Genomic DNA, 26,756 nt, shown 5'->3' with positions numbered 1-26,756 from the left:
GCTACGGTCGCAGGTTCGAATCCTGCCTCGGGCATGGATGTGTGTGATGTCCTTAGGTTAGTTAGGTTTAACTAGTTCTAAGTTCTAGGGGACTAATGACCTCAGCAGTTGAGTCCCATAGTGCTCAGAGCCATTTGAACCATTTTTTTGTTGAGATTTCCGTAGAGTGCTTGTTGCCGTTAATCACGTTTTTTTACTGGGTCGTCCAATATCCAGTTTCCATAGCCGCTCGCCGTTGAGTGACGTTCAGCACGTGGATGGAAAACCTTTTCGAGAGCGAAAAACATTTTTCCAATTGCCATACAGCTTTGTAACTCCATATATCGTCTCAAGTATTTAATTTTGATTAAGGATTACTGTACGATATATGTAAAATAATCCATTTTCTCAGATCTTTTGGAATGTCACTTGTTGTAATTAAGGTTAGTTTATGAGTGTTATGGGGTGTCTCATCGCTAAGAACGTGTTTTCTAATATGTTTTTTATGACGATATTAGTTGACGCTTAGACTGGCTGCCATAAAGACCTTTGTTCTCTAGTAGTCTCTTGCGGTACCCATTGTGTGTAGTCAAACGACTGTACCCCATGGGGTTTAGGTGATTAGAGGACCTGCAACACAGCTACGTTATGTTGGTTGTATTCGGCAGTGGCCCACTTTTTTTGCTGTCAAGTGTACATCAAAATCGAAATGGATCGTGTGACATATAAAGTTTCAATCAGAAAACATTGCATACAGCAGAATACATTCATCTGCTTGATATCGTGAATGTAGCTGGAAATGCAAACAATGACAGCCGACTACCATTTTTTCAGTGACGTATGTTACAAGTGCCAATACGGTCGACTAGACTAATTCATCACTTTGACTTGCAACGCAAAATGGATCGAAATCACGCAGCTGGTACTACACAGTCAGCAGTCCAGAGATCACCATGATATTGCAGCACGAGTATTCACAAGGTGCCTTTAGACTTCATTACCAGATATCATGTCTTTGGGGACGTGCGATATTCCATGTACTCTGGGGACTGGCAGGGAATAGGACTGAGCCATGCACATATTCTCCTGTGGATGATCGAGAAAACAAGAACGAATGAATATGACGCTTTCATTTGCGCGTTGATTCCAGATCCCGAAAAAGATCCAGAGTTGTCTGAGGTACTGACTACGAATACGATTCATGGACAGCATGGCGATGACAACCGGGAATCACTGTGCTTGATCGAAAACAAATGCTCCAATCGTTATCCGCGTCTTTATTGGCTGACACATTCATAGGCAGTGACGGTTACCCCCTGTATTGTGGTCTCTCTGCACAGGATAACGACATAGCAATAACGCTGGAAATCAAAAATAAGGACGTTGTAGTTGGCAATAGCTGGATTCTTCCATAAAAGCCTCTAATTTTCAAAAGATTCAAATTGCATTGCGAAATTCTGTCAAATCCATCAAATAAGTATGTCACGAAATGAAGCGACATGGCTCTATTTGATATTGCAGCTCCTGGTGCCAACGATGAAGTTTCGGAATATCAGATGAGAACATATGGCAGCAGCAATGAGGCGGTTTGGAGAATCTTTTCATTCTCCATACGTGACCGTCATCCCACTGTGGACCATTAACCTGTTCACCTCGAGAGTGGACAACAAGTTTATTTCATGGCAGCAAACGCAGCGCAGAGAGCTAAAGGACCACCGGCGACAAGGCTGACAAGCTTCTTCACGAAATGCGCAAGTCATCCATTTGCAAGAACACTACTTTACTCGGAGACGCCGAGTTATTTCACGTAGAACGTGTCATCAAAAAAATTCCGATGTCAGAAACACCGAAAACCTGTTCCCGGATACGTGAATGTTTACTCAACCAATGGATTGGCCATTCGAGCAATGAAAAATGTTTTAATCTGCGTTTGTTATTGTTTAATGTTCGTGGACCGAATTCATTTGAATTTTTAAGAACTGTCAATGGCGTATTGTGTGCTATATATCGACAAGTCTGTCAATGTTTATACTTGCTCAAGGATGAGATTCATTGAGATCACACACTCGCTGATGCTGTTATTTCGTGTACTGCGCATCAAATGCGATCACTTTTTGCCATCACGTAGAACATGCTCATTTGTGGGTCAAACACAAAGACAATATAATATGGCTGAAGACATCCTGCATCGAGTGCGTATGACAATAGCGTATTACGAACTTGAATTTTACCCAAAGAGCTACAACGAGGCATTGACTTCTATAGAGGATTTGCGCCAGACGAGGTTCGAAAAGATGTTGCACGAATTAGGAATACCAGCACCGAATCGCCCCATGCGCTCTCCATACAATCGAGAAACTGAACGAAAACGGCAGTACGATCCAAATGCTTTAAGTCAGTCAGAGCGAACACAGGTCCATTTTTTTAATCAGCAGCATAAAACCGCGTACGAAACATTGATGAATTGATGACAGTAGTCAACGACAGATATGGAGAAATCTTCTGCCTCGATGCACCTGGAGGAACTGTCAAAACGTTAATAATTTCATTGAGTTTAGCTTAGATTCGCGCACAAAGTCAAATAGTGCTGGCCGTAGCAACATCTGGGATCGCTGCCAAATTGTTAAAAGGAGCACGAACAGTTCATTCTGCTCTCAAACTACCACTGAATTTGCAAGCGATAGATGAGTCGACGTGCAACACTCGCAAAAATTCAGCATCGGCAAAACTACCACAGAATTACGAAATAATCATTTGGGATGAGTGTAGAGCAGCGCCCAAACAAGCATTGGGGGTACTCTGCATCTACATCTACGTGATTACTCTGCAATTCACAGTAAAGTGCCTGGCACAGGGTTCAATGGACCACCTTCAAGCTGTCTGTTTACCGTTCAACTCTCAAACGGCGTGCGGGAAAAGCGAGCACTTAAATTTTTCTGTGCGAGCAATGATTTATCTTATTTTATCGTGATGATCATTTTATCGTGATTTTATCGTGAGCCCTATGTAGGTGTGTGCCAACAGAATGTTTTCGCAATAGGAGGAAAAAACTGGCGATTGAAATTTCATGAGATGATCCCGTCGCAACGAAAAACGCCTTTACGCGATTGCAGTCTTTCTCGGCGTATTCCACTGATGAATTCTTCTCAGGTTATCAGCCGAGTGGTGGCGTCGTCTCGTCGCAACGTTCCAATGATTTTCGTGCCCATTATCTTCGCCAGAAGATGATGGGTACGAAACTCATCAAGACGACGCCACTACTCGGCTGATAACCCGAGAGGAATTCATTAGAAAAACGCCTTTGTTTTAATGACTGCCACTCCAATTCACGTATCATGTCTTGTATCTCCCCTATTTCTCGATAATACAAAACGAGTTGCCCTTCTGTGTACTTTTTCGATGTCATCCGTCTGTCCCACCTGATGCGCATCCCACACCGCACATCAATACTCCAGAATAGGGCGGACAAGCGTTGTGTAAGCAGTCCCTTTAATAGACCTGTTGCACCTTCTAAGTGTTCTGTCAATGAATCACAATCTTTGGCTTGCTCTACCATCAACATTATCTACGTGATCGTTCCAGTTTAGGTTATTTGTAATTGTGATCCCAAAGTAGTTAGTTAAATTTACAGCCCTCATATTTGTGTGACTTATCGCTTAATCGAAATTTAGCTGATTTCGTTTAGTACTCTTCTTTATAAGTCACACTTTTCTTTATTCAGGGTCAATGGCCACTTTTCGCACCATACAGATATCTTATCTAAATCATTTTGCAATTCGTTTTGGTCATCTGATGACTTTACAAGACGGTAAATGACAGCATCATCTGCAAACAATCTAAGACGGCTACTCAGATTATCTCCAATGTCGTTAATATGGATCAGGAACAATAGAGGGCCCATAACACTTCCTTGGGAAACGCCGGATATTACTTTTGTTTTACTGGATGACTTTCTGTCTATTACTACGAACTGTAACCTTTCTGACAGGAAATCACGAATCCAGTAGCACAACTGAAGCGATATTCCGTCGGCACGCTGTTTGGTTAGAAGACTCTTTTGAGGAACGGTGTCGAAAACCTTCTGGAAAACTAAAAATATGGAATCCATTTGACATCCCCTGTCGATAGCACTCATTACTTCATGAGTATAAAGAGCTAGTTGTATTTCGCAGGAACGATATTTTCTGGATCCGTGCTGACTATGTGTCAATAAATAGTTTTCTTCGAACACAGTATATGTTCCAAAACCCTACTGCAAATAGAAGTTAGTGATATAGGCCTGTAATTCAGCGGATTACTCCTACTTCCCTTTTTGGGTATTGGTGTGACTTGAACAGTTTTAAGTCTTTAGCTACGGATCTTTCTGTGAACGATCCGTTGCATATAACTGCGAAATATGGAGCTATTGTATCAGCATACTCTGAGAGGAACCTGACTGGTATACAATTTGAACCGGAGGCCTTGGCTTTATTAAGTGATTTAAGCTGCTTTGTTACACCAAGGATATCTACTTCTATGTTTCTCATCTTGGCAGTTGTTCTTGATTGGAATTCAGGAATATTTACTTCGTCTTCTTCGGTGAAGGAGTTTCGGAACACCATGTTTAATAACTAAGCTTTAGTAGCACTGTCATCAGTGACTTCACCGTTGTCATCGCGCAGCGAAGGTATTGATTACGCCTTACCACTGGTGTGCTTTATGTATGACCAGAATCTCTTTGGATTTGCTATCAGATTTCGAGACAGAATATCGTTATCGAAATTATTAAAAGCGTCTCGCATTGAAGTACGTGCTATATTTCGAACTTCTGCAAAACTTTGCCAGTTTTGGGGATTTTGCGTTCTTTTAAATTTGGCATGATTTTTTCGCTGCTTCTGCAACAGCGATCTGACCCTTTTTGTGTGCCATGGGGAATCAGTACCACCACTTATTAATTTTTGCGGTATATATCTGTCAATTGCTATCGATACTATCTCTTTGAAATCATTCCACATCTTTTCTACACTTACAGTATCAGATCGGAAGGAGTGAATACTGGCTCTTAAAAAAGGCGTTAAGAGCATTTTTATCAGCTTTTTTAAATAGATATACTTTGCGCTTCTTTTTGATGGTTGTAGGAGTTACGGTATTCAGCCTAGCAGCAACTGCTTTGTGGTCGCTAATCCCTGTATTCGTCACGATACTCACTATTTGTCCAGGATTATTTGTTGCTATGAGGTCAAGTATGCTTTCGCAACCATTTACGCTTCGAGTGGGCTCATGAACTAATTGTTAAAAATAATTTTCTGATAAAGCATTCAATGCAATTTCGGTTGACGTTTTATGCTTGCCGCCGGCTTTAAACGTGTAATTTTTCCAGCACATCGAGGGTAGATTGAAGACTCCACCGACTATAATTGTATGAGTGGGTACCTATATGAAATGAGACTCACGTTTTCCTTGAACTGTTGAGCAACTATATCTTTTGTGTCGGGGGTCGGTAAAACGATCCAATTAATAGTATAGTCTGATTCTCAGGTATAACCTCTAGTTTCGCAGGAACTATGTACTTCAATTTCGCTACAAGGCAAACTACTTCTGGCAGCAATAAATACTCCACCACCTTTTTGCACAGTGTTAGATCGTTTGAAAAAAAAATCGGCTGAACTTATTTCTGGCTTTAGTCAGCTTCCTTTACCTATAACTATTTTAGCTTCAGTGTTTTCTATTGGGGCTTGGAGCTCTGGTTCTTTCCCAACACAGCTACTACAATTTACGACTACAATACCGATCGTTTCTACAACTACCTTACTGTGTTTTATCTGCTCTGTTTTAGACGGACGCCCTTGCTGTGTTTCCCTGAGAGCCTCTAACCTAAAAAACCGCCCAGTCCCTTCCACATAGTCCCCACTACCCGTATAGCCGCCTCCTGTGTGTAGTGGACTCCTGACCTATTAAGTAGAACCCAGAAACCCACCATCCGAAGGCGTAAGTCAAGGAATCTGCAGCCTACACGGCCACAGAACTGCCTGAGACTCTGCACCAAAGGACCACAGTCGGTTCTATCGACGACGCTGCAAATGGTGAGCTGCCTTAATCTCGCAAGCAAGACTGGCAGTCTTAACCATTTCAGAAAGAATCTCCTCTAATCCAAAGCGACACACGTCATTGGTACCGACATGAGTCACCAACTGCAGCTGGCTGCACCCTGTACTATTCATGACATCCGGAAGCACCATTTTCACATCCGGAATGACTCCCCCCGGTATGCACATTGAGAGCACATTTGCTTCCTTCCCCACCTTGGCAGCCACGTTCCTAAGGGGCCTCATTACGCGCCTAACGTTGGAGCTCCCAACTACCAGCAAATACACTCTCTGTGAATGCCCAGACCTTGCAGACCGAGAAGCTTCCTCTGGAACAGGGTGGACGACTGCATCCGGCTTAGTGACATCGTGAGCCACAGATAACGCCCGAAACCTATTCGTCAAGCGAACCAGGGAGGCGCTGTGATTGGCCCCTTGGAAAGTTTTTCGCTGCCTGCCAGATTTTAGAATGATCTCCCACTCGACCGCAGGTGAGGGGTCAACCTCAGTGCAGGCAGTACCTGGGGTGGCCACAGCAGTGGACTTATCGGGGCACACGTGGGACGGCATCGACATCCATCGCATCCCTGCGTCCGACCCCCCCACAACGATGCCCCTTGGCAGTAGTCTCAAGCTGTGTGATGGAAGCCAATGCAGCCTGGAGCTGTGAGCGAAGGGTCGCCAACTCAGCTCGCCTCTGTACACAGCAATCACAGTTCTTCCCATTACTGCAGTCGCTCTTGTTTGAAACCCTTAAAAATACGTAACAAACGAACAGTGTACTCAGCTTATTAGCAACAGGACTTCGAAGTACTCTCTCACTGACGATCTAACCGACACTGAGCTACACTAACAAAAACAAACAAAGCCTATACGATACGAGGGTCGATAACAACGGCGGTACTGTACGCTAGGCTGTTATTAAAATTAAAATAAAAGTTTGTGCTCAGTAACCACTCGACCACTCAAGAAATCACAAAAATAATCTAATAACTACACAGGTATCTGAAAATAAGTGACTCCTTTTGGAAGCTCGTAAAAATATATAACAAATGCACGGTACACTAGCCTCATTAGCAGCAGGAACACGAGGTTCTCTGTCTCTGACACTCGATCGAACGGTACATTGAAAGATTTGCACAATAATCTGGACCCATTTTAGGGCACGATGGTTCTGTTCGCCTACGATTTTCGCCGAATGCTGCCGGTCATTCCAAGATCAACACTTGCTGATGAAATAAACGTTTGCTTGAAGTCATCGACTTCGTGGAGATACGTGATTACTCTAAAGTTAATAACGAATATGCGATTTGTGTTACAAAATGGAGGATCGGCAGAAGTGTTTTCCAAGCAATAACTAGACACTGGCAATAGAAAAATTCCGGTTGACGCTTCCACTGGCCTGATTTTATTTACAGCTATTTCTTTTTTATTCACAACATCAAAAGAAGATTGATTACGAAACTGTTCCGTAATATTGCTGAAAATCACAAAAATTGTTTAGTTGAGGGAACAAGCCGTTTTGGCAGCGAAAGATAAGGACTTAGGCAGCATGAACAAAAAAACTCAGTCAAATCGCTTAATTGTATCGATTTCATTACGGATCCAGATGAAGTCTGTAGTTATGCAATTGAATTCCTGAATTCAATAGATGTGTTTGGAATGCCACCAGTCAATTTGCAGCTCAAGGTCGGCTCGGTGATATTCATGTTGTGCAGTCTAAACCAACCGAAACTGTGCAGTGGAACAATATTAGCTGTGAAGCAGATGAACAGCGTGACTGGAGCAACGATATTCGTAGGAAAGTTCAATGGCAACGCTGTTCTGATTCCAGGAACACCTCTGATTCCAACAGACTTGCAGTGTCCTGTTTCCGGTTCGCCTTACATTCGCCATGACGATTAATAAATAACGACAGTCGTCGGAAGTGTGTGGAATAGGTCTTGAATTGGCGTGTTTTTCCCTTGGGCAGCTGTACGTGGGGTGCTCAGAGTCGGTACACCATCGGCGCTACGCGTTTTCTCTCCGCACGGAAAGACCAAAAATATAGTTGATCACCGCACGTTGCATTCAACGCAATAAAAACAACGAAAAATCTTTGTCAACACAATGAATTCCGAGACATGTCATTTCAGTAAATTCATTATCTTACTGAAATTGGTTTGTTGCATTTTTCACAAATTCAAGGAAAGATTTGATTGTATGAATCCCTCCTCGACAGACAGACGCACAGACCGACAGACAGTTCACAGCCTCAACCACTGGCGATTTATAGACAATATAAACAATAAACACTTCCTGTTGCACTGGCTCCGAGAAAGAACATTCTAAGCTGTGCTGTGAAAATGTGTGGTTTTGCTTTCCTTTATGCAGTCTTCTTAACAGAAAACAAGGAAGTAGTGTTTATGGCTAACTTTATAATCCTACCTGTTCGCAGATTAAATCCATGCGAAACGCTGTCATAGAGATACTATCCCCACATATCCAGGAGTTCAATAGATCTCTCTCATATAAAGTGTGCTACGGACTCCAACCGATTTACCCATTCATTGTGACTTCTGTTCCCAATCAAGGTTCCGATTCAACAATAAATAACGTCAGAGAGCGGGGGGGGGGGGGGAAGAGGTGGACGGAGAAGAGGATAAAAAATGGTTATACAAAAGGGAAAGGATGATATAGGCAGAAAGATGAGGGAGGAGGTGATCGAAAGACAGAGTGTGGGATAAGAGAAGTACAGGGAGCAGTGGGAAGGTGATGGACGAAGATGGCGGTGGGAGGAGGAGATGGACAAAGGGAGGGGCAGGAGGAGAGGGATGTAGAGAGAGGAGGAGAGAAGGAGATTAGGACGTATTAGGACGTATATTTACCAGCTGGTAAGAATTGCCGGTTTCGCTAGACTTCATTATTAAAATAAATAAATTTCTTTATTAAATAAAAAAACTTGCAGCGCAGAATGAAAAAAAGTCTTCGTTCAAACCATTAGTCACGGCTCTGAAACAACTTTAAGACAAAAATTAAGAATCTAAATATTTGATCATGGAAGGCACAAAAGTGAACTACATTTTTCTTGCTCTCATATGTACTAGGCGTTCGCTTTACAATTTTGGATTCGTCATAAATGGTTTCACATGTAAATCAGGAGTTGGAAAATATGGCACAAAAATTTATAAAACGTAAGGAAGAGTACAAATCTGTATTTTGAGAATGGTACAGTTAATGTGTGCTTATTCATTCTCATATTGGAGAGTAAAAATGCTAATTAACTGGCAAGAAGGGTATGGACAACTTCAAAATAGTTGTACTTTCAACTGAGATAATTTATATGGCTGTAACACCATATAAAAACTTGGGTGCTCTCATAGAAGAAGCTATGAGCGTACATCTTGAAATAAAAGAAATGAAAGTTCATCATTGGTGAAACTGGAAAGATTCTGGAAGGTTTTATGTGGATCATCCAGTAGTAAGTTTCCCTATTTTAATTCCGTGCAAAGTAAAGAAACCGTGACCTACGACGACTGGAGACTTCGACTGGTATGTGTTGACAACGATCACACTGGCTTACCATGAGTACCGCATTATCTTGGTAATATGCTGCCAGTTAGCACGGAGCTACCACTGAAAAGTTAGTCGACTTGAGAACTGCGCTCTGTTATTCGGTTTTCTTCAGCAAACCAACAGTCAACCATGACATACGACGACTGGTGACTTCGACTGGTATGTATTGACAACGGTCACACTGGCTTACCATGAGTACCGCATTATCTTGGTAATGTGCTGCCAGTTAGCACGGAGCTACCACTAGAAAGTTAGTCGACTTGAGAACTGCGCTCTGTTATTCGGTTTTCTTCAGCAAACCAACAGTCAACCATGACATACGACGACTGGTGACTTCGACCGGTATGTATTGACAACGATCACACTGGCTTACCATGTGTACCGCATTATTTTGGTAATATGCTGCCAGTTAGCACGGAGCTACCACTAGAAAGTTAGTCGACTTGAGAACTGCGCTCTGTTATTCGGTTTTCTTCAGCAAACCAAAAGTCAACCATGACATACGACGTCTGGTGACTTCGACTGGTATGTATTGACAACGATCACACTGGCTTACCATGAGTACCGCATTATCTTGGTAATATGCTGCCAGTTAGCACGGAGCTACCACTAGAAAGTTAGTCGACTTGAGAACTGCGCTCTGTTATTCGGTTTTCTTCAGCAAACCAACAGTCAACCATGACATACGACGACTGGTGACTTCGACTGGTATGTATTGACAACGATCACACTGGCTTACCATGAGTACCGCATTATCTTGGTAATATGCTGCCAGTTAGCACGGAGCTACCACTAGAAAGTTAGTCGACTTGAGAACTGCGCTCTGTTATTCGGATTTCTTCAGCAAACCAACAGTCAACCATGACATACGACGACTGGTGACTTCAACTGGTATGTATTGACAACGATCACACTGGCTTACCACGAGTACCGCATTATCTTGGTAATATGCTGCCAGTTAGCACGGAGCTACCACTAGAAAGTTAGTCGACTTGAGAACTGCGCTCTGTTATTCGGTTTTCTTCAGCAAACCAACAGTCAACCATGACATACGACGACTGGTGTCTTCGACTGGTATGTATTGACAACGATCACACTGGCTTACCATGAGTACCGCATTATTTTGGTAATATGCTGTCAGTTAGCACGGAGCTACCACTAGAAAGTTAGTCGACTTGAGAACTGCGCTCTGTTATTCGGTTTTCTTCAGCAAACCAAAAGTCAACCATGACATACGACGTCTGGTGACTTCGACTGGTATGTATTGACAACGATCACACTGGCTTACCATGAGTACCGCATTATCTTGGTAATATGCTGCCAGTTAGCACGGAGCTACCACTAGAAAGTTAGTCGACTTGAGAACTGCGCTCTGTTATTCGGTTTTCTTCAGCAAACCAACAGTCAACCATGACATACGACGACTGGTGACTTCGACCGGTATGTATTGACAACGATCACACTGGCTTACCATGAGTACCGCATTATTTTGGTAATATGCTGCCAGTTAGCACGGAGCTACCACTAGAAAGTTAGTCGACTTGAGAACTGCGCTCTGTTATTCGGTTTTCTTCAGCAAACCAAAAGTCAACCATGACATACGACGTCTGGTGACTTCGACTGGTATGTATTGACAACGATCACACTGGCTTACCATGAGTACCGCATTATCTTGGTAATATGCTGCCAGTTAGCACGGAGCTACCACTAGAAAGTTAGTCGACTTGAGAACTGCGCTCTGTTATTCGGTTTTCTTCAGCAAACCAACAGTCAACCATGACATACGACGACTGGTGACTTCGACTGGTATGTATTGACAACGATCACACTGGCTTACCATGAGTACCACATTATCTTGGTAATATGCTGCCAGTTAGCACGGAGCTACCACTAGAAAGTTAGTCGACTTGAGAACTGCGCTCTGTTATTCGGATTTCTTCAGCAAACCAACAGTCAACCATGACATACGACGACTGGTGACTTCAACTGGTATGTATTGACAACGATCACACTGGCTTACCACGAGTACCGCATTATCTTGGTAATATGCTGCCAGTTAGCACGGAGCTACCACTAGAAAGTTAGTCGACTTGAGAACTGCGCTCTGTTATTCGGTTTTCTTCAGCAAACCAACAGTCAACCATGACATACGACGACTGGTGTCTTCGACTGGTATGTATTGACAACGATCACACTGGCTTACCATGAGTACCGCATTATTTTGGTAATATGCTGCCAGTTAGCACGGAGCTACCACTAGAAAGTTAGTCGACTTGAGAACTGCGCTCTGTTATTCGGTTTTCTTCAGCAAACCAAAAGTCAACCATGACATACGACGTCTGGTGACTTCGACTGGTATGTATTGACAACGATCACACTGGCTTACCATGAGTACCGCATTATCTTGGTAATATGCTGCCAGTTAGCACGGAGCTACCACTAGAAAGTTGGTCGACATGAGAACTGCGCTCTGTTATTCGGTTTTCTTCAGCAAACCAACAGTCAACCATGACATACGACGACTGGTGACTTCGACTGGTATGTATTGACAACGATCACACTGGCTTACCATGAGTACCGCATTATCTTGGTAATATGCTGCCAGTTAGCACGGAGCTACCACTAGAAAGTTGGTCGACTTGAGAACTGCGCTCTGTTATTCGGTTTTCTTCAGCAAACCAACAGTCAACCATGACATACGACGACTGGTGACTTCGACTGGTATGTATTGACAACGGTCACACTGGCTTACCACGAGTACCGCATTATCTTGGTAATATGCTGCCAGTTAGCACGGAGCTACCACTAGAAAGTTAGTCGACTTGAGAACTGCGCTCTGTTATTTGGTTTTCTTCAGCAAACCAACAGTCAACCATGACATACGACGACTGGTGACTTCGACCGGTATGTATTGACAACGATCACACTGGCTTACCATGAGTACCGCATTATTTTGGTAATATGCTGCCAGTTAGCACGGAGCTACCACTAGAAAGTTAGTCGACTTGAGAACTGCGCTCTGTTATTCGGTTTTCTTCAGCAAACCAAAAGTCAACCATGACATACGACGTCTGGTGACTTCAACTGGTATGTATTGACAACGATCACACTGGCTTACCATGAGTACCGCATTATCTTGGTAATATGCTGCCAGTTAGCACGGAGCTACCACTAGAAAGTTAGTCGACTTGAGAACTGCGCTCTGTTATTCGGTTTTCTTCAGCAAACCAACAGTCAACCATGACATACGACGACTGGTGACTTCGACTGGTATGTATTGACAACGATCGCACTGGCTTACCACGAGTACCGCATTATCTTGGCAGATGCTGCCAGTGAGATGCCGCCAGGTAGCACGGAGATACCACTAGAAAGTTAGTCGACTTGAGAACTGCGCTCTGTTATTCGGTTTTCTTCAGCAAACCAACAGTCAACCATGACATACGACGACTTGGTGACTTCGACTGGTATGTATTGACAACGATCACACTGGCTTACCACGAGAACTGCATTATCTTGGTAATATGCTGCCAGTTAGCACGGAGCTACCACTGGAAAGTTAGTCGACTTGAGAACTGCGCTTTGTTATTCGGTTTTCTTCAGCAAACCAACAGTCAACCATGACATACGACGACTGGTGACTTCGACTGGTATGTATTGACAACGATCGCACTGGCTTACCACGAGTACCGCATTATCTTGGCAGATGCTGCCAGTCAGATGCCGCCAGGTAGCACGGAGATACCATTAGAAAGTTAGTCGACTTGAGAGCCACGCTCTGTTATTCGGTTTTCTTCAACAAACCCACGGTCTACTGTCGATATATATCGGGACTTAACCTCTGTCCATGGGAAAGGCTGTGTGAGCATTCGCATGGCAATGAGACGTGAGTCCATCATTCGGCACCTGAGACGAATCGTCAGAGCCTGGTTTGGAAGAAACGTGGAGAAAGGTCACACATTCCACAGATCATGTAATGTCAGTCCTCTTTTGGTGTTGTCAGAGGTCGTTACTTGTTCACTACCTACCTCACAACACGACAGTTAATGCAGGGAAGTACTGCAATGTCTTGAAGAATCTGCGAGGTGCCATCGAACGAAAACGTCGTGAATTTTTGTCTCTCCCTTCATTTCAGTGGTCGGCGTCACGCAGTTCGAATGACATAGGCAGAGCTCGGAAACGTCAACTGGGAAGTGTTCCCGCATCCTCCATATTCACCAGATTTTGCCAGTAATCGTTTTCATATCCACCCTCAATTCAAAGGTCGTCTCGAAGGTCAGCACTTCGACACCGGTGATGAAGCCACATTAACAGTGAAGAACTGGTTACGAGCGCAGGACCCAACATGGTACAACACTAGCTTGAAAAAACTTCGGTCTCGTTACCAAAAACGCTTGGAGAAACGTGTCGACTATGAAGAAAATTAACAGAAGCATTATACAAAGTCAATAAAATTATTTCAACATGATAAATTGTTTGTAATTTTTTTTATAAAAGTAGAGAAACTTGCTTATTGGACACGCCTCATACTTTTTAATTAAGGATTTTCAGGTTTTATGCATTGGTACGATACTGTTGTAAATATTTCTAGATATTCGTAAGAAAGATGTAATTTTTAGGAGTAGAAGTAGAAACATCACGAAGATCAAACTTATAGTAGTGCCCAAATTTCAGATCTACTCACAAAGCGCAATTCTTCTACATATCAACTTGGTTATTGCGTTGTGCAGTCAGCCTGCTCCCTAGACTTCTTACGTGATGTACCTTTTTGTGTTCCTCTATACCCTAGTATTGCTGGCACACCTACGCCTTACTGACGTCCACAGGATGCCCCTGCAACAATCTCAAGCTATGCTGGTTAGCTTCGTGTGTTGTATGGAAACCTGTTTTGCATCATGCATATCCATTGACTATATTGATATTGCGTATGCCGGAGGCATACTGTAAGTCCCACACATGCTCCATGTCATGTCTTACAGCATAATATCTGTCTGTACATATGTATCGTGTGTCACAGCGATGCTAAGACACGTCCTAGTCCACAACTTAGCGTTGTGATTCATATTGTTTCATGAATCTCTTAACATGTTGGCAAGTGTGAGAGTCATTTTATCTGCAAAACGTGAGGCTGTGAAGTGTGTTACTGTAGTTACTCTGTGTGCTAAAAGCAGAACAAGTACTACACGAATAGTATCTCCCTGGTAAGGATGTGACAACTACATACCTGAGCGAGACCCATGACTACTCTGAACGCACAGACGAGCACCACACCGCCAGTGTCTGCAGCCACCTCTGTGAGCACGGTCAGGACACCGGAGAGGATGAGCGAGGCCGAAAACAAGTTCTTCGAATTGAACCTGTCTGCTGCCCACCCAGCAGGCGCCTGCATCACCACATAGCCCCAGAAGAATGAACTCAGAATGGTGCTCGTCTCAGATTGGCTCCAGCCGTAGTCCTTTGGACAAAATAAAAAAAAATTCTTGTATTTTGTCTACATGTGAGAAGTGCTCTTATGGTGTTGACTTAATAGATGCTGCAGGATAATCGTCAGCATACCTTCAGGCTGAAGGGGCAAACAAGGCGAGCCAGACACTATTCAAGACTCAACACTAGTGACGAAACTACTATGGAGCCATTAAGATGCCTGTAGCTCAATTTAGATGAATGTGTGAAAGGAACCCAGAATATGGTCAAGTATCAGGAAGTAAAGAAGCAGATATTTACCGTAATATTGAGAAAAGCACATCTGGACAGTTGACACAACCAAGTCCTTGTTTAAGAACTAAGGTAGTCTATAGACATTATTTCCTAACCCAGTTTTCTCAGCATCCCAAACGTAATTCGATTATACTCCATTCCCGACGTTTTATTTAACATCTTTTCAAGAAAGTATCCATTCAGTTCAACTGATCGTCTAAGTCTATTGGAGTTCCTGCAGAGCTACAATTCAATTTACAAACCCTAAGGCTTTTATTTCTTTAACTTTAGTTCGTCTCCTTTTCCAGCTCCAGTGACAAAGTTGTCGTCTGTTTAGCCAAATCTCGTATAGCAGTGTGTTGATGAACAAGTAACTTGACAAGCTTCATGTCCTGAAATAACCGAGTTCCCTCGGAGCTGTATTCCCATTGTTCTTTCAGACAGGCTGGAATACCACTAGTGAGTTGCATGTGGCAGTAGGGGTTTCGACAAGCCGCAAATAGATGCTACACATTCCATCTGCCAACTACTGTATTCCACACATCTTTTAGAGAACTAAATTCTACTCTTTCAGAAAAAGTTCCATAAACGATTGTCGGTTACTGAAGCAAAGCCGTTCGTGAAGCATAGCAACTTACTATTTGGCACTTATGTAGAGTAACACAACGTAAATTTCATTTTTTATATATGAGATAGGTATATAGCAGCAGAAAAATATTTCTGCGTGCTTGCTGATTCCGTAGATACCATACAATCCTTCAGAAATTGTATTTTAGGATTCCTATGAGATATCAGTTTTCCTAGTTTTGTAAACAAAATATTTTGTTAACATGAATTGAGAATCTATAAGAATTAGAGTTCACAGTAGTGCAATAGGTTTCATGAGGGATCTACACATCTGGCTCCTACCAAAACTTTTTTCCTCCATTTCCTTCATAGCTGATACTAAAGCAACGATATTATTGACAGAATGTGGCATTTACCACTTTTGCTGTATTAATTTTATTTATTCACAACTAGTTTCAGGCTTCCAGGCCAGTCTTTAGTGATTTTGTGGTTCTGTATAAAATACGATATGTTATATTACCTCCACGAATAGAAATATAATGGTGTGACTGGAACAGAAAACTGAAATGAGAGCGTCTTTGAGTTTTTTTCTATTCATTTTGGTTCACAAATGTTGCCTTCTTTTTTGACAGCACGACATTTGCACAGGTGTTACACTGATCTAAGTCCTGGACAATAATTTCAAATAAGAAGTTGTATATTTATTTGTGTAGAAAACAAATTTTAAAAAGTAATAAGAAAAATAATAGTATGGGAAGTGACATAAAATAAAATAGAAGTAAATATTAAAGTGTATGGTGATGTGAGATCATATTTCAAAATTTCATTTTATTGTCTAGATGATCTCTGATTGGTGATTAGAGAAATGTAACTGAAGTTATCCAGGAATTTTGTATTCTGAAGATCTATATACTCATTAAGAAGTGCCTTTTTAAATGACTGGATATTTCGTTTTCTTCTGAGATATTCATTTGCTTCCATTTCTTAGCATAATGTAAAATTTGGACCTTTCCATTAATGTTTTTGAATGTAAGTCGCTTAGGAGATGTAGTGAAAAGGCACTTGTACTGACATCATTACATTTTTGTGCTCTTTGAAATATACCGGGAAGTTTCTACGAATTTCTTCAATGTATACTCTGTCACAATCATCACATCAAATTTTGTGGATCTATGACATTAAATGGGTCTGTTGTACTCGTGGTATGTTTATATTACTAATATTGTTTTCAGTATGGGACCTAATTTTGATATTTGTATTTTTAAAGGTTTAGGCTGTTTCATTTGAAATGATTCTTTTAAAGGGCAATACAACAAATTTAGTTTTTTGTTCAGCTCCCTCTCTTTCTACAGTAATTTTATTTCCTTCTGATTTTTGCTTGATTTTCTTTTTCCATGTATATTTTTATTTGTCTGCGGTTTGAAATAACGTACTTCAGATAAATTTTCTGGTATTGCTAATTCTTGTTTTATCTCATCTTCTTCAAGTTGAATTTATTTTCATATCATCGAGTGAAAATTTGTGTTCTATGCATTTCTGTATGATTAATTGATTAGTGTGCCTGCAATTGGTTTTTAAAAAATTCAAATTTGTTCTGTGAATTTCCTTTTTTATGTCAAATATAAGAAGTTAATACAGTTATTTATTTCAATTGCATGGTGTCAATGTCTTCTTCTTTACCGTAAGTAGAATTAATGTGTCATCAACATAACCTTTGTACTATAAGATTTTGTCTGTTGTATGTTCAAATTTCTCAAAACTTCTTACTTTAATATGTTTAATGAATGTTGGCTAAGGTTCCTGTCATGCAATTACCCATGGCTCTAAATTGTTTGGTTGACGGTATGAATCATCTTAAAAGCAAAAATAGTTATATGAAAGACTGAGTCATAATAATTGAATGAACTTTAGGGTTTCAGCTGTAATCATTTACTTGTATTTAATTACATTATTTTCAACTATATTAATGGTTTCCTTAATAGGAATATCTGTGTAAAGATTAATGATGTCAGAAGAAACCAGTATATTGTTATCAGGAACATATGTATTTTTGATTTGATTAATTAATTAATGTGTATTTTTGTTGTGTATTTATTTTCATATGTGTGGAGCTTGTTGTGTAAATAACTGACTTTTTTGCTTATAAATAGGAGGGACTGTCAATACCACTGACAATAGGGTTAATACGTAGGTATGTACTTTTTATGGATTTTTTGTTCCACTCGTAATGCTGGAAATTTTGTGGTTGAGAACTATGCATTCCTTTACCTTTTTGTCAGTGAAGATAAAATTGAAATTTTAAGGACTTCCTTGATATGTGCATTGAATTTGTTTACAGGATCATGTTTTAACTTTGTTACATCATGCTTTACAAAAAACTCATGAATTTTTATTGAGATAGTCATTTTTTAATATTATGATGGTTGAATGAAAAGTGATTCCTCCACCATCGTTAATTGGGTTTGGATGGTAATGTTTTAATAAATCAAATGCAGAAATAATCCTTAGAATGTGATCTTTAATTACCATTATTCACTCTTCCACATAATCAGCAGCCAATCTGATACATTTCTGCCAATGACGAACAAGTTTTCTGAGGCCCTCATGGAAGAAGTCGACACTCTCTTTGCGCAACCACAGTCTTACAGTTGTTTCAATGTCTTTATCAGAAGCACAATGATGTCCACACAAATCATCTTTCATTATCGGGAACAGATGGAAGTCAGATCGTGCTAAATCTGGACTGTCTGGAGAATGCCATATGATGGTGAGATTCAGTCTCTGAAGTTTTGCTGTGATGGCATGTGAAGTGTGTGGTTTGGCATTGTCATGCTGCAGGAAAACATTTCCCTTCTCCTTTCGGGCCCTTGTTAGCGATCATTACAGAGTTCACAGCATTGTGATGTAATGCTCTGAATATTTTATTGTTCTACGATCAAGGAAATCAACATGGATAACACCATCTGCGTCCCAGAACAATGTGGCCATGATTTTTCCAGCTGAGGTCTGCGTCTTGAATTTATTTTTCTGGAGCGAGTCTTGTGTCGATATTCCATAGATGGACATTTCGTCTCCGGCTCGTAATGGTGTACCCACGTTTCATCTCCTGTCACAACTGAATGGAGAAAGGCGTGACCTTCATTCTTGTAACACAAGAGGAGTTCCTGGCAAATTTCAAGTCTGTGTGCTTTCATTTAAGGAGTCCACATCCGGAGTACCCATCATGCACAGATCTTCCTATAGCCAAGCAAAGCTATAAAGTGACCCACACGTACTTGTGAAATGCCGATTGCGTTTGCAGTTTCTCTCTGAGTGATACGACGATCGTCGTGAGTCAATCTGTCAACATTTTACTTGTGAAACTCGATGGTTGCTGTCACAGGACGTCCAACTCTTTGTTTGTCACGCAGGTCAGATGTTCCCCGCTCAACATCTTTAAACTCACTCGCCCAACGATGCACAGTACCCACATTAACACAACCATCACAAACTGATGAATCTCCTTTGGGGTGACACCTTCTGCTGTCAAGAATTCAATGACCGCACGTTGCTTAAATCGCATTGAATGACCCTCTGCGCAGGTTTCCATACTTTACGCTGTAACAACACAACCGTTCAATGCTAAGGCTTCCCCCCAATTGGAGCTGCAGAGCAGGGACTGTGGAACAAGCCAGTACCTGCCGCATACCAATGCTGGCAACTGTTGAAGAGTTACGAAGGTGGAGGCATTACTTTTCAGTCAACCATCGTATTACTAATGCTTTGCCTTTATGCTTAATGCAGTATGTTCACTTGATTTCTTGTAAATATATCACATTATATTTTGGTTAGCCCTCATCAGGTAATTCTCTTTGTGACTGTGTTTTATTTGCTCTGAAATCATTTCAGAGATTATAGAAACAATTTTGTTTTTACTTACAATGGGGAGCTGTGCCACATCTAAGTCTATTTTTGTACTGACTTGAGATTTTTGATCATACTTCTTGGTAGATTGGAAGACAGATTAAATTTTAATTCTTTATTCAGGAGATCCAGCTCTGTTCCTATAAATTAAATATTTGTCAAATTCTCAATATATTTGAAAAATTTTAAGTTATGTTAGTCTACTTGTTCACATTTGTAAGTCCCTTTCATTTCAGCATGAACTATTTCATTGTTCATTTGGTTATGTATGTCTCTAATTTTTTTGCTCACAAGATGTGAATGCTCGTTAACTAATGTGAATATCAAATTAAATTGCACTGAAGTGAACATTTTTCCTAGTCATAGATGTGCTAGATATAAGAGATGGTTGAACCAGATCTTCTGTTTAAATTTAGTATGGATTTCGTATTTGAGTCACATAATATCACTGCAATTTTTCACTTTCTTAGCGGCTTATGTTAAAAGTTTAATAATAACATTTACAGAGTTTAGGAGTACTTTTAACTGTACATTATATCTGATGCTTTTAATGGTCTTCAACACTTTAATTGTTATGTGCTGATAACGTTGAATTTTACCCGTGTATTTGTATGGCAGCATGACATACACTTTCTTCACAGCAGATTTTACAGCAATGAATGTACTAAAATACGTTGTAGTTCTCCACTTTTGCTGCATTAATTTTACTTATTCTCAACTAGTTTCAGCCTTCTAGGCTGTTCAAATGTGACTTTGTTGTTCTGTGCAAAACAGAATATCTATAAATAAACAGCCTTAGTTGCAAAGTTATTTTTATTACAAATAACGCCTTTCACCTGATTAAGGCTTCATCAGATTTTATGAAAATTTATCAGGAGCATTTCATATCAGCAAGTGGTAAGGTGCTTGGTCAGAACTGATGATGAATAAACCACCAAAAAGATATATCTGTCGGACTAGATCCACTTGTAAGTCATGAACACCATCGAACAAAGTGCAATGAAGTGCCACACATACTTCACATAACCCGAAACTCAAGGTGACAACGTTGGAACTAGCTAGTTCCGATGTGGCCGCGTAGTATAAAGTTTATTTTACCAAATTTTCAGATTTATATGATGTACATGTGGCTCTATGCTGCACTTCGTTAGATGGTGTTCACTATTTACAAGTGGGTGTAGTCCAGTACAAATGCCTTTCAGATTGTTCATTCGCTATCAGTTCTGACCATCTGTCTTTCCAATCGGTGATTTCAAATGCTCTTGATAGCTTTGCGTAAAACCTGATAAAGTCTTAAATATGTGAAACACATTATTTGTAACAAAAATAGCTTTCAAAGTGTTACTGTTTCTTTACAAACAGTTGCTGCACCGTTCAGCTTATCATCGAGTGGTTAATATTATTAAAATATTATGTATAGTATTAAATTCTCCATAATTTCAGAAGTAATATTGACTCGCAAAGTTTTAGGCTAGTTTTGGAATCAGCACAAAAAAATTTGTTTAAGTTGGTACATATCATACATCAATTCTCAGTCGTTTCAAATTTCATAAGTATTACATTTATTTACTTTTGCTAATATGACAGAACGGGATGTGTAATGAACAGCTGACTCACACAAGGTTGCTACCGCATTAGTACATAAAGGAAAATTTCCTTTGAATTAAGACTAGTATGAAATGAAATATCACTGACCTTCAGCAGCTTCATTCTACTGTGAAGTATATATTTATACTTCGTTTATTTTAACTCTTATCTCCTAAACTGGTGGGGATAAGCATTTCTATAGATAGATTTTAGAGAGATGGCAAAAGGGAGTTCATCGTGAAATAACGCTGTGGTAAATCATGTAGGCCTACAATACTTTTCTTTCTGTGTATACTATCCAATAATACGTGTGCTACAATGGGAAAACGTTGGATATGTCTGTTGTTATTGTGAAATTCTATTGTGAGTTGTGTTTATGTGATAAATATTGTGATATGGAGACATGTTATGATTTATTAGCAGTTACATGTCTCATAGCACGTTGCACAATTGAACTCTGAGGCCAGACTCCTGGAAAGGAGTTTATTTAATCATATGTTACTAATGAAATCCATAAGATGAATTTGCGCCACATTTAATGGGAGCCAGAATTTGGTTTTACTGAACCCACATCAAAAATACATTATACACATCAAAAATAACATTGGTAATTACGGCAGAAACAGCTCTGTCCATGACCATGCAACAAGAGACAGACTCAACTCACATGTACCAAGAAAAAATAAACATAAAACTCAAAACAGCATTTTCTACAAAGGAATAAAACTGTACAATAAATTACCAAAAGAGATTAAAGAAATTGCTAAAATGCACTTATTTAAAAAGGCAGCTAAAAAGTACTTGTTATGCAACACATTTTATACATTGAAGGATTACTTAGATAAAACAGAGTAGGGGTTTGATAAAAAAATCTTGTACAAATAAATAACAATAATAAAGATTATAAAACATCCAACATTCCACATAACATCTTCACTTTATGTTTCTTCCTTCTTTTTTCCTTTCTAGAAATGCTTACCCTCAAGCTATGCATAGCACACTACTAACACCTCTTCCTCTTCCTGAGCTCAACATCTCACTCATTAAGGAGGGATGCTGACTCAGTTTTTCAGGGTAGCAAATGGGAATCACCAGTGTGTGTGTGTGTGTGTGTGTGTGTGTGTGTGTGTGCGTGTAGTGAATGAAGTGTTATGAAACAATGTGTGTATAGTGTGTACAGCGACTGATAGTGAGACATGAGTGAACGGTGTGGCATTACATTCTTTAGTAAGTTATTTTTAAAAAAAGTATTGTATGCCGGGTGTAATTCTGATGATTATGTCTAACTAGAAGCCTGTAAATATATGTGTATACGAATTAGCTTATTTTGAATTGGTCTAAACTTGTTAATACCTTGACATGTTGTATATCCTTGTAAAAAGATATCTATGGATGAATAAAGCTCCTGCTACTGCTACTACATATAGATAACGTCTCAATTTATACCAGAGACCAGTCTCAATAGCCAATCATAATTAAAGAAATACACCACTACTTTGAAAAAGATCGTTCAGTTGTGTGGAGATCATGGTAAAGGAATGATAAACCAAATCCACTAGAACCAAGCCATATACAGAAAGAGGCCCTTACTGTACCGTCACCACGTTGAACCATTGAGCACAAATGCTGAACTCAGCTTACATAAGATTATTACAAAGGGCATAACTAATACGAAAACTACATATCAGCCTTATTTATAGGAATTACAAGTTGTTAGCACTAGGATAGTGTTGTGATGACCCAGCAGCTCGGCCAGCAGGTACCCACCTTGATGTTAGGGTTGCCAGCCGTGTTGTTGGCCATGACAACGACCGCCACCGACATGTTGGTGCGCAAGCTGAAGACCAGCACGTGTGCGATGCATAGCAGCAATGCCTGAAGGTGCCTCACGCCCAACACGGGGACTCCTAAAAAAAAAGCGTATAGACTATTGTTATATGTATGTGGGCCCTTGTTTAGAGGGTAAAAGCATGTCCAGATTTCTGCCTGCATTAATTTCGCCACAGTCAAGTCCCTTTAATTTGCTTGTGAGATAGCGAAAGTCACTGTTCAGTGTCGAGAGGGATTCAGAGAAGATTAATAAAGCTTTAGTAAACTGTGACAGGTATGTTGATTCATACTGTGGGCGATAATCCTCACAGTCGTTAGAGAATGCCTATCAGGGAGTCCATAGAACACATGACAAACAATGCAGCCTGAAATTTGGTTATTTTTGTTCAACAATTCACAATGCTTGAGAATAAGAATACATATTCAACATTAGCAACTCCAAAATGGTTTCCCGTGGTATTCTTAAGCAACTTCATGTAAATGTTAGGATAACAACAACTCAGGGCCGTGTTCTATCAGGTTTAACCTTGGGCAAAACGACAAACGTCTAGCCATTCCCATTTGACGAATTAACTTGGCCAGTTTTTTGCATTGCACCACAGATCGTCACTACTACAGATCGTCACTACTACTGTCGGTCATTTGACATCATCGTTTGGATGGAAGCTTTTCCAGACTTCTCCGTATATTGCTGTCATCGGCTATCAACATCCATATAGTTCCTGCATATTTTATGATGTCATCTACCCATCTTGTAACAGGTAGTAGTCTCTTGCATTTTTTATCTACTGAAATGCAGTACGCAACTGTTTTGGTCAATATCCATTATTTGGTGGCCCAGTAGTTAAGTGCTTGACTAGAAATCCAAAGACCTTGGGTTCGATCCCTGTCCACTCCTACACTTTTTATCTTTCACTCGTTACTTCCTTTACGTCTGGCAATGATAGTTTATGTGAGAAACGCCAAGCTGCAGCATCGTGCCAAGTCCGCATTAAACAATAGGTTCCCCTATAACTAGATATGTAAATCAGCTCACAGATCAGAGGAAGGCAACAGCCTCCCGCTACCAATAGCTCTGTAAAGCGCTGTGGTGTTAATTTTGGGGACGATCATAGCTTCACCGTTTGCATATTACATCCACTTGCCCAGCTGCATGAACTGTCCATCTAAATTTCAGGTGTTTCACAATTCATTTCACACAGCTGTTTAGGTTGTAGAGAGGACACAGTAGGTCAAGTCTTAGTCAGGTAGCCATGTCCAGACGTCATGCAACGACGTTACAGGGAATCAAAGTTACAATATAGACTCCGGCACCTGTAGAGATACGTATTTACAGGGTGATTCTATGATAATGTTACAGACTGTCAAGGATCATGGAGGAGGATCAATGTATCAGTTTGAGATAAGGGTCCCTGGTTGGGAAACGAATGAGTCGAAAGTTATAAGCGAAAACCATTCTGACACCCCTGAAATTGTATAATGCATGTTTCGGTAGTGTTGTTGCTAAGTTTGTAGAATAGGCAACTTTCAGAGGTATGGACCAAAACATGAAAAAATCTCTAGTAAGTAAGGGCTCGAAAATGCACACCTTAAGAGATACCAGCACTTGTTCAATAGAGGAGATGGGGCTCACAATAGCAAATATGAACAAGTGCTCGTAATCCTTAGGTATGGGTTTTAGAGCCCATGTTACTAGGCATTTCTTCTTATCTTAGTCCATACCACCACCTCTGAAAGTTGCCTATCCTACAATGTTAGTAACGACAGTACTGGTACATGTGCTCTACCGTCAGATGTATCAGAACGGTTTTCGCCTATAACTTTCGACTCGTCCGATACTTTGTAACATCATACCGGAGTCACCCTCTACATACACACATTCAGTCGACTGCTATCACTTTGACGCCCTGTAGTTTCGTCGGATGACGTTTCCGGACATGGGTTTCTAAAAGGTTCAAATGGCTCTGAGCCTTATGGGACTTAATTTCTGAGGTCATCAGTCCCCTAGAACTTAGAACTACTTAAACCTAACTAACCTAAGGACATCACACACATCCATGCCCGAGGCAGCATTCGAACCTGCTACCGTAGCAGTCCCACAGTTCTGGACTGCGCGCCTAGCATGGGTTTCTATGTACAACTTTTGATCTATGAAGTCCCCTCTGCAACCTCTAGAAGTGTGTAGCATGAACAGTGAAACACCCTGTACTTCGTCGTCAGCCTGTTCCCGATACACTGTTTTGTTTCCCTACTCCTTCCACTAATTCTTGAGTTTGACCTATCCATTGCTCGACAAGCAGCTTGCAAGTGTTGAAAGGCTTTAGCAATGAAAAACTGTGTCTGGCATACATGAATCAAAACCGGTATCACATGCTGATTATAAACATTCTTTTTCAGACAAACTGGAAGCATAGTTTTGAAAACTGTACTTAGTTTACCGAATGCCCTTCAGGCACTTTTATTGCTCTGTTTATTTCCTTTCTTGAACAACAATTTCTTATCTTCAACAGCATAAATACGAAAACTCTGCAACTAGTTGTATGAATTCTTCGTTCAGTTGTACTGTTTTATTTTCAACTTGTTGTTTGTATGTTACTCTTACTGCAATTAGCTTTTCGCCCTATTTCCAGACTTTGTTAATACAAGTACTTACCTCCATTCTTTGTTGTAGTTTTTCTGCATTACAGACAAGCAGCACCTGTCGTTAGCAAAACAAAGGAAGTTCAGACATATTCCACCTTTTCTTTCCCGATTTAAGATCTAAAAACATCTTCTAGACCCTCCTGGGAACAGTTCTGATATACCATTTTCTAGCCTGACCTCTCGTTCAAGCCTAAATTTCTCACTGTTGTTTACTAACAGAGGTTGAAGCAATGCCTGTTTCGTAAGGGATATCTGTGCAGATTATGTTGCAGTCGACTCGTAAGTTTTACTCAAAATCTACGAATCCCAGGCTGAGACAAATCACATTCATTGTTCTATTCCGTAATTTAATGTAATATTTGTTTTTTTCTGTAGTCAACTTATTCATCTGCTTGATTAATGGTTAGTGATAACTTTAGCAAATTTGTAGTACATTAGTAAGAGAAGGTTGACAAGCGTACTGTAACGTTCCCTGGCAAACTCACACATTAATAAACTAAAATTTAATTGTACCATATACGCCGCTCTGAGCAATTTGTATATACTGTAATTATTTAACAAAAAATATTATTGAATTTTGTGTAAAAACATTTGTTATTATTGTAATGTTTTTGTAGTAATATTCTCTCTGTATTTAGGATGGTAATATTTCTATATTAATAATGTAATTACGAAATGTGTCTATATCTGCGATAACAGAGATGTGAAATTCAGCCAGTGGAAAATAATGTCGTGAAATTACAAAGAAATGTTAATAGTCAGCAGCAGTATAAAAGCACAATGCACTATGTATTCTTTGGTCTTCCTCCTGTAGAGCTGAAAGCGATAGGAAGCTGTGTCGAAGTATTTTGATGAACGGGTAGACGTCATTTGTCTGTATCTAGATTTAGCCGCCATTGAAGGAGAAATTACGAACTAATGTGAGTTGAA

At 40.3% G+C, this 26,756-nt stretch overlaps 1 protein-coding gene across 2 annotated transcripts in view; it reads right to left on the bottom strand.

The window, feature by feature from the left end:
• LOC126243886 (putative inorganic phosphate cotransporter) overlaps positions 1-26,756 on the bottom strand; it is a 110,457-nt gene that overhangs the window by 56,716 nt on the left and 26,985 nt on the right. For both annotated transcript variants that reach the window (XM_049948197.1, XM_049948196.1), the window contains 2 exons: positions 23,121-23,260; positions 14,824-15,054 (listed from right to left, as the gene is read on the bottom strand). In XM_049948197.1, coding sequence (XP_049804154.1) covers positions 14,824-15,054; positions 23,121-23,260 — 371 coding nt within the window. The remainder of the gene's footprint in view (positions 1-14,823; positions 15,055-23,120; positions 23,261-26,756) is intronic.

This window comes from Schistocerca nitens, chromosome 1, assembly GCF_023898315.1.
Source record: "Schistocerca nitens isolate TAMUIC-IGC-003100 chromosome 1, iqSchNite1.1, whole genome shotgun sequence".
NCBI lineage: Eukaryota > Metazoa > Arthropoda > Insecta > Orthoptera > Acrididae > Schistocerca > Schistocerca nitens.
This window is presented reverse-complemented; position numbering and strand designations above follow the sequence as displayed.